The 14,473-nt window shown below is 40.1% G+C and overlaps 2 protein-coding genes across 3 annotated transcripts in view; one reads left to right on the top strand and one right to left on the bottom strand.

Moving 5' to 3' along the window:
• pear1 (platelet endothelial aggregation receptor 1) overlaps positions 1–8,206 on the top strand; it is a 54,294-nt gene extending 46,088 nt beyond the window's left edge. Inside the window, exons 20-23 of the mRNA XM_078252276.1 lie at positions 265–391; positions 1,163–1,225; positions 2,127–2,321; positions 4,255–8,206. Coding sequence (XP_078108402.1) covers positions 265–391; positions 1,163–1,225; positions 2,127–2,321; positions 4,255–4,394 — 525 coding nt within the window. The 3' untranslated portion in view covers positions 4,395–8,206. The remainder of the gene's footprint in view (positions 1–264; positions 392–1,162; positions 1,226–2,126; positions 2,322–4,254) is intronic.
• The window catches only part of LOC144519265 (lamin-A-like), a 31,368-nt gene continuing 22,804 nt past the window's right edge, over positions 5,910–14,473 (bottom strand). For both annotated transcript variants that reach the window (XM_078252277.1, XM_078252278.1), the window contains exons 6-13: positions 14,003–14,128; positions 13,523–13,743; positions 11,477–11,846; positions 11,016–11,123; positions 10,066–10,185; positions 9,910–9,969; positions 9,645–9,815; positions 5,910–8,318 (exon numbers count right to left, since the gene is read on the bottom strand). In XM_078252277.1, coding sequence (XP_078108403.1) covers positions 8,283–8,318; positions 9,645–9,815; positions 9,910–9,969; positions 10,066–10,185; positions 11,016–11,123; positions 11,477–11,846; positions 13,523–13,743; positions 14,003–14,128 — 1,212 coding nt within the window. In that variant the 3' untranslated portion in view covers positions 5,910–8,282. The remainder of the gene's footprint in view (positions 8,319–9,644; positions 9,816–9,909; positions 9,970–10,065; positions 10,186–11,015; positions 11,124–11,476; positions 11,847–13,522; positions 13,744–14,002; positions 14,129–14,473) is intronic.

The raw sequence follows: 14,473 nt of genomic DNA, 5'->3' as shown, positions 1-14,473 counted from the left end.
TGTCACCTCCGTTACATCAGCGCAGTGATCCGATACTTTAGGCAGTTTTCAGACCTCATAGCAACTGTAGTGCAGCACCGCGAGAAATGTGTAATTTATCCAGTCAACAACAGCTGGTCGTGTTTTCAGGGCCATGAAATCATAAAATGTTGACCCAGTAAGTCAAAACTCTTTAGTTTTTATGTCAAAAGCCTACATTTAACTCGGTACATTTTCTTTGCATTGATGACGTCTGATTGGTTTATTATCCTGTCTGTCATACAGAACACCAATAACCAGCTGTTCTGCAGTGTGAAAAACATGGAGAGGGAGAGACGAGGCCTGTTTGGGGTTGAGAGCAACGCCACCCTACCTGCAGACTGGAAACACCACGGGCCTCGCAAAGACTCAGGTCCGTCAGGGTGACTCTCCACTGTGTGATTCACATTCAGGATCAGTTACGTAATCCATTTAGAGCAGACACTTGTGCAGATAGACCTGCAGCAGTAGAGTAAAAGGAAATGAGTGGATTAACATTTACAAGCTATTAATAATAAGGAGTTGGTTTCCTGACCTCCTGACCGCAGCTACATAAGCAATTATCTGTAAAACCTCCAATTTACTGCTAATATAACCTTCAGCCAACATAATTCAGTATTTCCTTATTATGGGTGTTAGTGGAAAGCTTAATGTCCAATAGTAGTCAAAGGTTTTTCACCAGGACAGAAGAATCATTCAGGGGAAAACATTGAATTTGTTTGTCTTTAACAATAGAATAAACATTCTTAAAGACATTGAGCACCAGCAGAAAATATCAGCTATCAGTGTAAAAGATACCTATATAGAAAACGGCCTTTAATACCACACGTTAGAAAATGACAGCAGCGTAAGTTCAGGGCAGAGACAGACACAAACAGCTGAGAAGAAAGTTCTCTTTCATACACCAAAGTTTATTGTCCGTCACATTTCCTTTTGGACAGAAAATCATTTTAGTCAGTAACAGTGTACGTTTGATATGAGACTATAAAAACAATAAGGACTTCATAAAAAAAGTGGTAGTTGCATTGCCAGCGTTCACTCACCTGGTATTGATTTTGCAGGTTTCCAAAGCGGATTATCTGCTTTTGATTAGTTTGCCATAAATGAAGATGAAGATGCCAGATTTGTCTTTTATTGTTTACAGGAGCTTTTGGAATCGATCGGAGCTACAGCTACAGTGCCAGCCTCGGAAAATATTACAACAAAGGTAGTTCATCACCTTATTTTCAGCCTTTTTCTCTCTTCTATTACCTTCGCAAGAGAGTATGAATACCAAAACTATATCAGCAAGAGGATGCTTGAAATTTGCATGAAAATTAGCCACACAAATGTTTCAAAGTATGATTTTGAGCAATTTTGTTCTTCGTTGTGCACCCACAGAGTATAGTGTACGGACTAAAGACTCACTGACCTCGATCCTGCTATTGTGCCCAGTGTTGTAATGTAACGAAGTACAATTACTTTGTTACTGTACTTAAGTAGGATTTTCAAGTATCTGTACTTTAGTTCGTTATTTATATTTCCGGAAACTTTTACTCTTACTCCACTACATTTCCTAAATGCATCTTAGTTACTTGTTACTACAAAATAAAATCCCAAGACATTTGTTACAATGGAAACAGCAGGTTTGGCGTATCATTGCTCCTAGATTGCAAGTTAATGCATGCTCCATTCCAGTTGGTGACGTAATGCCTGTTTGTTGCATAATATGTTGCATAATAACTGATAGTGTCATGGAAGCACCTGCTGTAACAGAGGACGACCCCCCCGAAGATAACGTTATACCCCTTTGGTCATAAAGTTCATAACCAAAGTTTTTTTTTACTTTTACTTCTAATAATTAAGTACTATCTAATCTAATATCAGAAAATTACTTTTGATACTTAAGTACAGTAAATATTAGATACTTTAACACTTTTACTCAAGTAATATTCTAAAAGGAGACTTTAACTTCTACCAGTCTTTTTCTGGTAAGATACTTGTACTTTTACTAAAGTATTGCTTTCAAGTACTTTATACAAGACTGGTTGTGCCACGCGTTTCTGACTCTCCACATGTACTTTGGTTGTGTTTTAACTTCCCTCTCTTTGCGTCCTGTGTGGTGACAGAGCTGAAGGACGCAGTGGCGGTGAGCAGCAGCTCTCTGAACAGCGAGAATCCTTACGCTACCATCAAAGACCTGCCGGGCCTGCCCTTCTGCCCCCCAGAGAGCAGCTACATGGAGATGAAGTCAGCCATGCCCAGAGAGCGAGCGTACACTGAGATCAGCCCGCCGCCGTTCAACACCGCCACCTTACGCAGAGGTGAGCACTTTAGACCTCCTTCAACAATTTTGCTCGATGGTGTTTTAAGCCCCCAACGTCTCCTTCCAGGCAGCGCTGCGACCGTTGACTTCAAGGCACCTAACCCTAACCTTAACCATAACCCTAACCATTGCCTAAATCGACTTGCACTGCGACCGTTGAGTTTGACTTTTTCACAAAACATTTGGTTGATACTTGTGTTTTTAGTGATCTTTATTATTATTTGAAGACATTTTGCTTTTCAAACAGTGTAACTTGTAATTGAAACTAACTAATCAATTGACTAATCAACCAATAGACTAATTGTTTTAGCTCTAATTCCTGTCAGGTCAATTAGTGCAATTCTTTTGGACAGCATAACTTCAATACAAACATTCATCATCCATCCTCCTTTAATCAAAATCAAGACTGTGCACACATTTGTCAACCCATTTTCAGACTTAAAATAATGATGAAAACTATTAAGTTTCTTTTAGGGTCCCGATAGGCCAAACATTAGAACTAGACTTGTGCTCTGCAGATGGAGGATGGGCTTCCTGAAGGCAGAGGATGATAACTGAACAACCAGAAAGAGGAAGAGCGGGAGAGAGGATGTCCTTTTATTAGTCCTGCATTTTATTGTAGACACCAGTCATACATCAATATAAAGTGTGACTAATCAATGATGATGTTGTGTTGTCGTAGGTAAGGAGGGAAAGCCTCAATATCAATCTGTTTTCCTCTACTGAAATAGATTAACACCCGTAGTCTGGAGCAATTTGAGTGAGGAAAATTGAGAAAAATAGCACTTCCCTTCATAAATAACTGTTATTTACTCTCGCTCTATTAGAAGCAGAAGATTATGGTTAATGATAGAAAAACATTTTACAACAGCTTTGCCTGTCAATGAATAAAGGGTACAAAGTCTGTGTAGTAATAAACTCTAACACACTATAATGTAGCAGATTTAAGGATTTATGTAAGGATAAGTTTTATTTATATAATCATTAACTTTAATGTACAGTAATGTACACGTTTCGTACCATCTGTGTGTTGAGCAGACAATTCATTCTTTTTATAAAAGGAAAAAGAATATTTGCTTTAAGCAGAGCAAAGTTCAAAACATACTCTGTATACTTTTATTTATTCTTCAACGGCCACATTTTGTACTACTTTTACTATATAATACAATTAGATAGTACAATCCTTCTATAATAAACCCTTTGTTAGAGAGCTTTTGTGATTTAGACAACTGGTGGATGTGCACCCAGGGACAGCACACACAAGCATGATGGCGCAAAGAAATAGATAGATAGCTAGGTAATGTACGAAAGGCTTGATATTGAAGAGAGATGAGTTGACTCAAAAAGAGACAGATTAAGCGGGAGCAGTGGTTTTGTTGCATGGTACAAGTGACGTGACTCGTACATTTTTCTATGATTGGTTCGCAGAATTTATTATGTAAAATACATAGTAAATATCTGAGCGTAAACACGCCCAATTAAAACCCAATACCAGGAAAGTTATGAGAAACTTAAATGACAATATTTCGAATTTGGATTGAAACTAATTAGTAATACTTTTAGATATGTATTACGTATTTAAGATCCTAAATGACATAGTTAGGCTATTGTGGATTTGGGTTTCCAGTGGCTTTAAGTAAAGCTCAAGACCAGTCGAGTCTGGGTCAAGATCGGATTAGAAGCATGAAAAAAAGATTTTTCAGCATGTGCTCTGTGCCACCCTGTAGTTCAAAGAAGTCTCAATACTATTATCATGCAGTACACAGGTGTAATCTATATTCAGTACCAGGACGACACATAATCAAACCAGTTGTTAAAACATGAAAATGTGATCATTTCAGACAAGTCAACATTTTCACTCCGACTAAAACCAAAAAAATGACACCCTCATGTGTCTGTTTATCTCAATGTGTTCATCTTTTCCCCCCCAGAACGTCAGAGTTCCCTCGGTCACGCTCCACATGAGGACCCCCAGAGCCACTACGACCTCCCCGTGAACAGCCACATCCCGGGACACTACGACCTGCCGCCTGTCCGCCGCCCCCCCTCCCCCAGGAGAGCACCTCAGTGACAGTCACAGCAGCAGAGCAAGTTTCCCTCCTCCTCCTCACTCTGGGGATGATTTCAGGCCTGTGCTCGCAAAGACAGAGCAAACCTGTACGCTCTTCTTTGATAATCAGAGCTGCAGACCGGCACCTAGTCCCACGAAAGAACTATTGTTTACTGGATGCCCTCCTGTCAACTCAACACTGCCCCTCTGTGGGCTTAAGTGGTACTCACTTCACCGTGACAGACCTGTCATCCAGACTGGGGAGCCAGCAGGCTGCGGGGAGGAAGGTTGGACTGTGGCAACGCCAGCGGGGCTTCAGCTGCATTCACCTCCCATGGGAAAAATAAGCCAGAAGACTTCACTTTTAAAAGCAGAAACTTGGGAATGTTTATGTCTTTGAACTCATCTAAACAGGCTGTAATTAAAGTTTTCCAGACATTTTGCATGTTCAAAAGGCCCCAAAAATCAGAATTCATTTTTTTTTCCTGTCTTCATCATCAAAAACATCTAATGACCACATTGAAGATTTTTAAATGTAGGTATTTTACATTTATTTTAAATCCAAACTTTTTTTTAACAGGCAGCTTTGGATGAACTCATCACAGCTGGAGTTCTTTTTGATTTGCTCATCGAAAAACCTTGTTGACCTCAAAAAAGGAACGAGACAAAGGTCATATAAAGATGTCCTCTGATACATACAAGTTTGTTTTGTTAGGCAAAATAAATCCTGCCAGGCTTTGGTCTGAGACACATTATTCAAAAAAAATGTTTTTATTGCTGATATTCAGGTTTCTGAAATCTGGAGAAGTCAGGTTGTTTCATCAAAGTACCAAAGATTTCCAAGATGAACAGCAGTTTCTTCTCCAACAATTGACACACGTGTCTCCTGTTTGTTTAAACAAATGTGGCTCACTTATTGTTGCTGTCAGATGAAAACTTTGTAAATATAGAAATGAATATATTGTTAGTTCCACAGTAATGTAGAAGACCAGCCCTATTTTAAGATGTTTTAAGGGGTTTGTGACCAAAGATCGCACATGTATGCTCAATAGATACCAAAAGCTCATAAGCACAAACACCGTTTGTTGTGAATAATAAACCATCATTAAATGGGGAATTACAAGCCAGATCAAAGCAGCATTATGAATGTCAATGCAGTGTCTTATGGCATCTTTTGTCTTTGTGTGGTATTTAAAAAAGGGCCAGTTCACCCAAAATTCCACAATAAGTATTAATGTATTTTTTTTTGTCTTGGGTTGCCTCTAAATCATTTTAGAAATGCTATAAAGTGTTTTGTTTTGTATCAAATGAAGTTAATTGGTCAGTCAATCAGATAATAGAAACCCTGTGCACCGAAAGAATGTACATTGAGCTTTAAATGCTATAGTTTTGGGTAGAGCTTCAGCTTTCTTTTTTTTATACATATGGACATATATTTTTGAATGTAACCATGGAAACGTGTAAATAATGTAAATAAAAATAGCTGCACTTTTGAATGACAATGTTCTATATCAAGGAAATATCTACAACAGCCAGTCACTGTGAAAACATTTTTTTTACTCAGCATTATTTTAGAAAAGCAAAAAAAACAACAAAAAAACAAAACAAAAAAAAACAATTCATTACATCGACTGAATGGCTTTTCTATAATGTTAACAGCATCATTATGATAGACAAATACTACGTCAAGCTAATTACAACTTGGCATTAAAGGCTCACAACAACGATTCCCTTTCAGTAACATTTTAAATCCTCAAGTCCTTCATAAGGATTCATGAGGCCTCAATCAAGACTTGAACAGGGAGGGTTCAGGATTTCACAAAGGCCTTTCTAGACTTTTCACATAAAGCACATCTGTGGTTTAAATCTCATTTTGGTAGTGTCTTGGTTCTTTACCTTAAACTAGCATTACATATAAATGTTAAAGAGTAGCTGTCGGTTTCTTAGGAAAACACTTAAACAGGAAGCACTGTACAGGAAGAGGTTTCTTTCTGGCTTAAACTCCGTCAAACAGGCCTCTGAAAAACACTGACCACACCCTTTAAATGATCTGTTCTGAGTGGGATGATTCAGTTAATAGTTGCATATATTTCACAAGTACATACAGTACTCATGTCTCATATTTACATGCACATATGAGATAAGATATGAGAGTCTGTTAATTAAACACCACTCATCTTTGGAGATGGCCATTTCTTTAACTAAAGATTGTCATGGACTTTTTAAGGCACTTTGGGGATCATAGTGTAAAAATCAGACATCTACTTAAGCCAAAAAAAATAATAATCAATGTGGCACAAAAAAAACAAAGTCCAAAACAGCTATCAAGTATTTTCCATAAATTCTTTGATATACTTTTTCGCTGGAGTATAAATGACTTAAGCTGCCAGACTACAGTACAAGTCTACCTGCTGTGCATATTTAGCGAGGCCCTCAATAAAAGCAGTGCATAAAGCCAAAATCAAAAAGTATAGAAACCACACAATCCTACTTAGATCCCAAAATCATGCTTGGGGATTTGCAAAGCCAGTAATTTTATGAGGAAATAGAAAAAAAGCCCTTATGACCAGTTTTTAGGAGCAACACAAATCAGACAGCTGACAGTCACAAGACTGTTATACCAGGCATGTGCCCAAAGTACAGTGATTGCTTGTTCGGTCCTAAAAGGCACTTTTGTTTTATTTAATCTGTAAAAAAAATAATAATAAAAAAAAATAATAAAAAAGCTTGCTAAAATGTTTCCAAAAACTACTGTTGCATTCTGTAAATAGCAGCAACATCTTTCTATTATAACAATGTTCATTTGGTTCAATAAGCTGAAACATCCTACAAATATATACTGTATATATGGCACCAGTAAAGACTCAAAACCTGGCATTTCCCCAGGTAAAAAACTAATCCTAAATTTTCCTTTCATCTTGACAAAACATCTTTGGAGTTACCTAATAGGGCAACGTATTTAAATGTACATCAAACTGAGATGCACATGTAACTGGGTACATTCAACTTATCCAGCAAACAATAATTATAATTAAATTCCTTATTTCCCCACATGTTCAAAAGCCTAACCAAATACATCTCTCTGGGGTCCAGCTGTGAATTGCAGAAAAAATATTTATTTTGAATAATTATTTTCTCCGTTTGCACCATAGCAGCCTAACTGTACGATCTACTGTAAATCCACATAGAAAATGTAATACGACAAGTTTGTCTAAGGCTAAAGGTAAAAAAACAACTGCTGAACACCCTGAGCTTCCAGTACTTACGCTTTCTTTGGAGACCTTTCCAACATAGTTTATCAAAACAAAAACTCAATTAAATGTATTTTCTCTAGAGCATATTAAGATAGCACAATACTGTCCACATTTCAAATGTAAACATCACCTTAAGTAAAGATTGGATCAATTTGATGGGCGATAAACATGATAAACAAACCCCACAGGATTCATCTTCCTCTCGTCTGTATGGAGACTAATTCCTGACAGGGTTCACTAGCTGTGCGTGTTGAGTGATGACAGCATGGCCATTAAATGTGAAACCCCGGCTCGGATCAACGCACAAGCACTGGTCAATAGAGCTGTGTGTGTGTGTGTGTGTGTGTGTGTGTGTGTGTGTGTGTGTGTGTGTGGAGAGAATGTGCAAGAAAAGCAGGACGAGCATTAGCATAGCACACATGCAATAACATAACTTGAATATACAAACTCAAAAGCTGAATATGACAATCCTGTGCCCTTTGCCCAAAAACCTCGAAGCAATTATAACCTGCAGATTAATCTGAATACAAAATAAGACCATATAAAAAAAAATATATATATAAAAAAAAAAACAAACAACCCAACAGTAGAAAATTATGTTTCTCCTTTGTGGGTTGCAGGAGGTGGTGGGTTCAGGTGAGGTGCCGTCTGGTTTTTACATGACGGAGCAGTTCTCCGGCTTAGCCCGACCCTGAAGGAGGAAGTGACACAGTGCAGCGTTTAACGTGGCGAAAATAGGAAACGTGGAAGGATTTAGATCTATGAATAGAACACAGTCAGGTTCCTGGCTATGCCGACCATAAACTAGAAGACTTTGACTAAAGTGTGACACCCACTCACATCTAAAGACATTGTGTCATGGAGTTCTTATTCACAGACTATACCATTTTAAAGACTGGGGATCTTGCAGAATCACTAGTTGCACTTCTTGGTTGTTGATACACATTATCTAAGAGTGCAAAGATCTCACATAACTTGCTAAAACATCTGGAACACCAGTGAGTTAAATAAGTGTTAATATGTGTGTTATCTATGTCATGTGCGGCTCTGTTGCTGGAATTTTGTGCGGCAGAGCAACAGGGGTTTTCCAATGTTAACTGTGAAATGGCAGCTACACGTTTTACTGTTACAGCTGCAGCTTTGAGCACAAACGTAACGCTAAACAGCTCGTCCCTCTCTCTCTCTCGCTCTCTCTCTGCTGCAAATACGCTTAACATAGTTCAATATGCAGCTTGTTTTGTCATTTTTATTTAAAAACATATTTAATTGTTTGATGTACGAGGCACAAACTGGTCTAAATCGGCAGGTTTATTGAAACTCTCTCAATTTTTCATTTGGTTTCTTGTTGAGTGAAAGCTGCTCTGTGGTGTTTTCAGCTCTGGTTGTTGGGGGCTCGTCTTAATCAAATTTACAGTTTATGGCTGTGAGGGACCTCTGTTACCTTTACACCAAATATGCTAAGTCGTTTGTGTATTTCTATAGAAACCTATGCAACCTGGCTTTGTAGTTTCCACGGTCATAGTAGTTTTTATTTGCATCTAATTGAAATGCCCATTTATGCTGTCATAGTGTGTACACTTCCGCAAAAAAACAAAAATAAACAATGGTCATTTGTTATTTGTTAATATGTTTTCATTAAATGTATGCCAACATGGAAGAAACCTATTTCTAAATCAAGTTTCTTGTAAGTTTAAACTGTAAAGTTTCTATGCAAATGTTCTTGTTCTCCAAAGAGACAAAGGAAGCATTAGCATTCTAGGGAAGATTTCTTTGTTTTGGTGATTTGCACTTTCAACTGGATTTATTATGTAATTAACTACAGAGGCCCTAGGCCAAAACTCAGTTTCAAATCATTCTATACTTTTATCGTTTACCGGTGGAATCTTGCAAACTATGTTACCCAGTAATAAAATCATATAAAGTAATATTTTCTCATAAAATATATAGTACAATGCAGTTCTGCTTTATGCTGTGTAATTACTGCTGTCCATGTTGTAACACAATAACTGTAGAGTACCTGTCTGGGCTCGTTGGTCCCCATGAAAAAGGAATGTCCCACGAGGCCTTCAGGTAGACCCCCGCTGCTGCAAACACCCGAGCGGTCCTGCGTCTGCCCACAGGAGTCGCAGATCACTGTGCGGCTCCGCAGGTTGTACTCGTTGTCTGCACCGCTCGTGCTGTGGGCTCCCTGCAGGGGGCGACACACAACAGGGCGAGTAACTTGACACTGCTGTTCAACTGGGTGACGCGGCAGGAGTTGACTCAACTGAAGAGGAACTTACCATGTCATCATCTTCATCTTCATGGAACAGGGTGCGTGTCACTTTCCTCATGGCCATTTCCTGATGGTGAATAAAGTGACAAAGTGATTAAGTAATTGCAGTTAAAAATAAATAGTTGTATATGACAAGCTCAAACAAATACAGGTGAAGTCCGACCTCTCCGTTGGCGCTAATGAGGGTGGTCTGCAGGAGGTCACCGGTGCCCCAGGAGCTCTGGTTCTTCCACACCAGGTGAGAGGGGGGGTTGTGGGTTCCACCGCCAGATGCAGCCCAGATCTGCAAAGGTCAAAGGTCAGAGCTTGCAAGAGATCATGAACTTAACTAATAACTCTTAAGCTGCTACTGACATACAGAAAGAAGAAGCAAAGGATTCAATATTCTAAAAAATCCCTTTGTTTACATTCATACAAATCATGGTGTGTATTCTGTGGGCCTGCTGAATGTATTTTTATGTCCAGGTTCAGAAGTTTGCAGTCTACTTCCCTGCGTTTTCACACATTGATACTTTTCTTGCCGCATTACTGCAACCTATTGATAAGTGAAAAGCGTCATTGGCAGGGATGTGTATTATGTCACCCGCTTGCCTTTGCGCATGCACCAATACAAACAAAATGAGGACCCACTCATCAAAATATTGTTCCCCAGCACTACTAGTGGGCAAAGACAAAGTACCTTTATGTGTAGATAATCAAATCAACAATGGAAAGATCAACAAACGGACAAATCTAGTAATCTTGGTGTAACTTTGGTCACCCTTCGGTCACATGGACAAATGATGTACGTCATTCCTCGAACCTGTACTGTGTTTGGTGAAAGTGCTTTTAAAGTTTCTGCTTCGTCATTTTGGTGTTAGCTACAAAGTCACCTTAATCTAGATTATTTTATTAACATGGAAGATTTCAAAATAGGATTTCCTGACCGCTGAATGCACATGTCCACAGAATTCAGATTTTCTTAGCGTTTAATGTCATTTTTCTGTTTTGTATTAAGTCTGTTGCTTGTTGTCGTTTTCTGTATGTTGAGACTTTGTAAAAGAGATTCTGAATCTCAATGGGATCATTTCCTGGTTAAATAAAGGTTAAAAAAAAACTTAAAAAAAAACTTACAGTGACAGTTTCTCCGGCCTTCAGAATGAACTTGTTGGGAAACTTGTAGACGATGGCGTTGGCATTACCTACTTGTCTCTTCACCTGCCAGTTGCCCAGAGATTGGTCCTGCATGAGAGTAATGGGAAGGGAGATGGACGGTGGGACAGAACATTTAAAAACAAAATTGACTTTCGGCCCGTGAAAGTTTTCACAGACCTGGAAGGCTGAAGATACAGATATTTACAGTTATCCCTTTTAGAATACATACTCTGCTATTAAAAGTAATACCAGAACACTACTTTTGATCAAACATTGGTCAATTAGATTATCAAAAAAATGTTAGTTACGTATTATTATGTAACCAGAACAGTCCATTTCAATATTTTACCACCTTTTAAAGTGCAGTCTCAGTGCTGTGAAATCATCTTAAGCCAGGTTAAAAGGGTTGGAAAAGCCAACTGATAGAAGCACTCACTAACCTCGTCAGCCTTGTTGCTGAGACGGACGAACTTGCCCTCCAGGTCAACCTCATCCACTGTGACGCGGCCGCTGGCTGAGGCGTTCTGACTAATGCGAGTCTTGGTCACAGTGCCCCCCACCATGCTGGAGCTCTCGCTGTCGTTGTCATTGAGGCGCCGCTTCTTGGCGCTGGCTGTTCCGGAGGAGTTGCGGCTGCTGGAGGCAGTGAGCGCCACCGTGGCAGCTGCAGCGGGGGTGCCAGTGCCGGAGGAGTGGACCACGCGGGTGCTGTGGCCTGAGCCGGAGAGCACGCGGCTGGTGTGGCTGTGGGCTGAGCCGGAGGTCCGTGCCACTGTGACCTTTGTGGTGCCGCCAGGTGACAGACGCAGCCTAAAAAAGGAAAGAAGAGATTTAGATGATAGATTTAGAACAAAGCAGTCAGTGCAACATACAGCTTTGTCTGTCTTGTCCTTGTTTTTCTTTCTTTCTTTTAATGTTTTGTATTTATGTTTTTAATGTTATGCAGTAGGCTGTATAACAATCATAGACTGTATAATATTAATGGACAGAGCATGTGTGACGTCATCCATTGGTTTGTGGAGATCTGCTATGAGTTGTTGAGTTGGCCGTTACGGGCGCAGCCGTCCTGGTTGTGGATGTGACGATTTTAGACGAGAGGGAGGAGTGAGGGAGGAGCGCTTACGCTCTACGTCACGTTACACACTTTCACTGGCAATCACATCATAGCCACGCCCTAAAACACCCCCTGCTCTATCACCGATTTTAAAATCAACGAGACCAAAATTCAAAAAATGAACATCATTCTGTGTTGCAGAAGACTTCAAACTAGCGATTGAGACCATAAACTTATGAATATGTTTACTGAGGTAATAAATCAAGTGAGAAGTGGGTCACTTTCTCATAGACTTCTAAAGAAACCAAACTCCTTTTGCAACCGCACGTGTCACCCCCTGCTGGAATTCAGATAGAATGCAGGTTTAAGGCACTTCCGCATGTGCAGCACTTCGCCGAACCGGATGCTTTGTCCATTAAAATTATACAGTCTATGATAACAATGGAGCGTGTAATGGTGACCACATGAATTTCATACTTGTGGATAATAAAGTGTACCTTGACCTTGAGCCTCACTGTTGGTTAAGTGTCTTTTTATAGCTCTTCCTTACATCCTTACTGTTCCAGTACTCTAGTACTCTACCCACAGCTACTGTATCCAACATGCTCCAGTAATTGGTTGATGCTCCAAGAGCCCAGAACCAGAAGTGATCTAAGAAGAACTGCTTTTGCTGTTACTGCAGCAGGCTCATAGAACCCCGTCGGCTGCACTGACAGAAAGTAGAACTTGAGCTTTATCCTTCATGCAGGCATGTGTGACTGAAAACAAGCTTGGCTCAGTCACTTTGACTTTATAACCATGTCTTACATACACATCATGGCCAAAAATATATATGGACAACTGAACATTACACCCGTATGCGATTGTTGACCATCTCATTCTAAAACCATGGGCATAATCTGCTGCTATAACAGCCTCCACTCTTCTGGGTTTAAGCTTTCCACCAGAACCTGGCTGCAGGGATTTGCTCCCACAGTCAGGTCTTTGTGCAGACCAGTCAAGTTCTTCACACCAGCTGGGAAAAAAACATTTCTTTTTAGACCTGACTTTGTACATGGGGGAACTTCCCCCAAACAAAGTTGAAAGCATGCTATTGTCTATATATCATTGTATGCTGTAACAATACGATTTTCCTTTATTAAAATTAAGGGGTCCAAACCATGAAAAACCAAAAGTAAATAAGCATGTGGACAGGTATGTCTGCATGTAGGGTTATGGGGATTCTAAATAGTTTGCGCTAAACTTTGCGAAGCCGATCTGTTCTTGACGCAAAGTCAGTAGAGATTATAATGACTTTACCGTTTTTTTACTGTTTACTGTATTCTGACTTGTTACTGATTTGTTATTTCCTTTAACAACCTGTACACCTTAATTTGCCTTAAAGGTGTCTATGTTTAGCAATGGTCTAGCTACTGTTTTACAACAATCTCACCTCTCCTCCTCTCCCTCCAGCAGCTTCCTGTAAGCGTTAATCTCCATGTCCAGGGCCAGTTTGATGTCCAGCAGCTCCTGGTACTCCTCCAGCTGCAGCATCAGCCGAGCTCGGATATCGGCCATCTCCCGCTCTTTATCCTCCAGCCGCCGCCGACTCATGTCCCGCTCCCTCGACAGGGCCTCCTCCAGCTCCCGCACCTTGGACTCGCTCGCTGCCAGCTGATTTAGAGAGAACACACATACAAAGGTTAGTCAATTAAGACCAATTAAGCCAATTAAGCAGTCTGTACACTCCTTGTAACAGTAACATTGCAAAGTCTGCTTGATGAGTCAGGTGAAGCTTAACGTTAAATTAATCAATGGTGCTCAGTCAGCCACAAAGCAGCGTAGCTGGTAAAACCAGCAGACAGATAACAAACCCCTGACAGATAATGTGACTGACAGCAGAGAGAGTGTGTGTGTGTGTGTGTGTATATACCTGTTTCTGCAGCAGGGTGAGCTGGCCTGACATGCCCTCCAATCGCACACGGGTCTGCTGAAGCTCTTCATGAGCGGCTCCCACCAAGTGGCTGTTCCTGTCAGCTGAATGACGAGCGTTTTCCAGCTGACATACAGAGAGAGAGAGAGAGAGAGAGAGAGAGAGAGAGAGAGAGAGAGAGAGAGAGAGAGAGTCAGTGATCAACAGTGGCTTCCTGCACTGAACCACCTGACTAAAACGGTGCTGTTGTTTCTTTACTGTATTTCAGGGGACTGCCTTAAAGCTACAGTATATATGACTCTTTAGTCTCTTGCAATTTCTACTGTTAAGGTAACTAATTTTGAAACAGTAAAAGATGTCTCAAGTGGTCTAATAAAACAAAAAGGTATGGTTTACATCAAGTAAATTCCAATGACAAAAACTGATGCTGTGCGTATCCACATTCCTCCCACAAGACAGTGATTATGGCTG

The sequence above is a fragment of the Sander vitreus genome, chromosome 6 (genome assembly GCF_031162955.1).
Source record: "Sander vitreus isolate 19-12246 chromosome 6, sanVit1, whole genome shotgun sequence".
Taxonomy (NCBI): Eukaryota; Metazoa; Chordata; class Actinopteri; order Perciformes; family Percidae; genus Sander; species Sander vitreus.
This window is presented reverse-complemented; position numbering and strand designations above follow the sequence as displayed.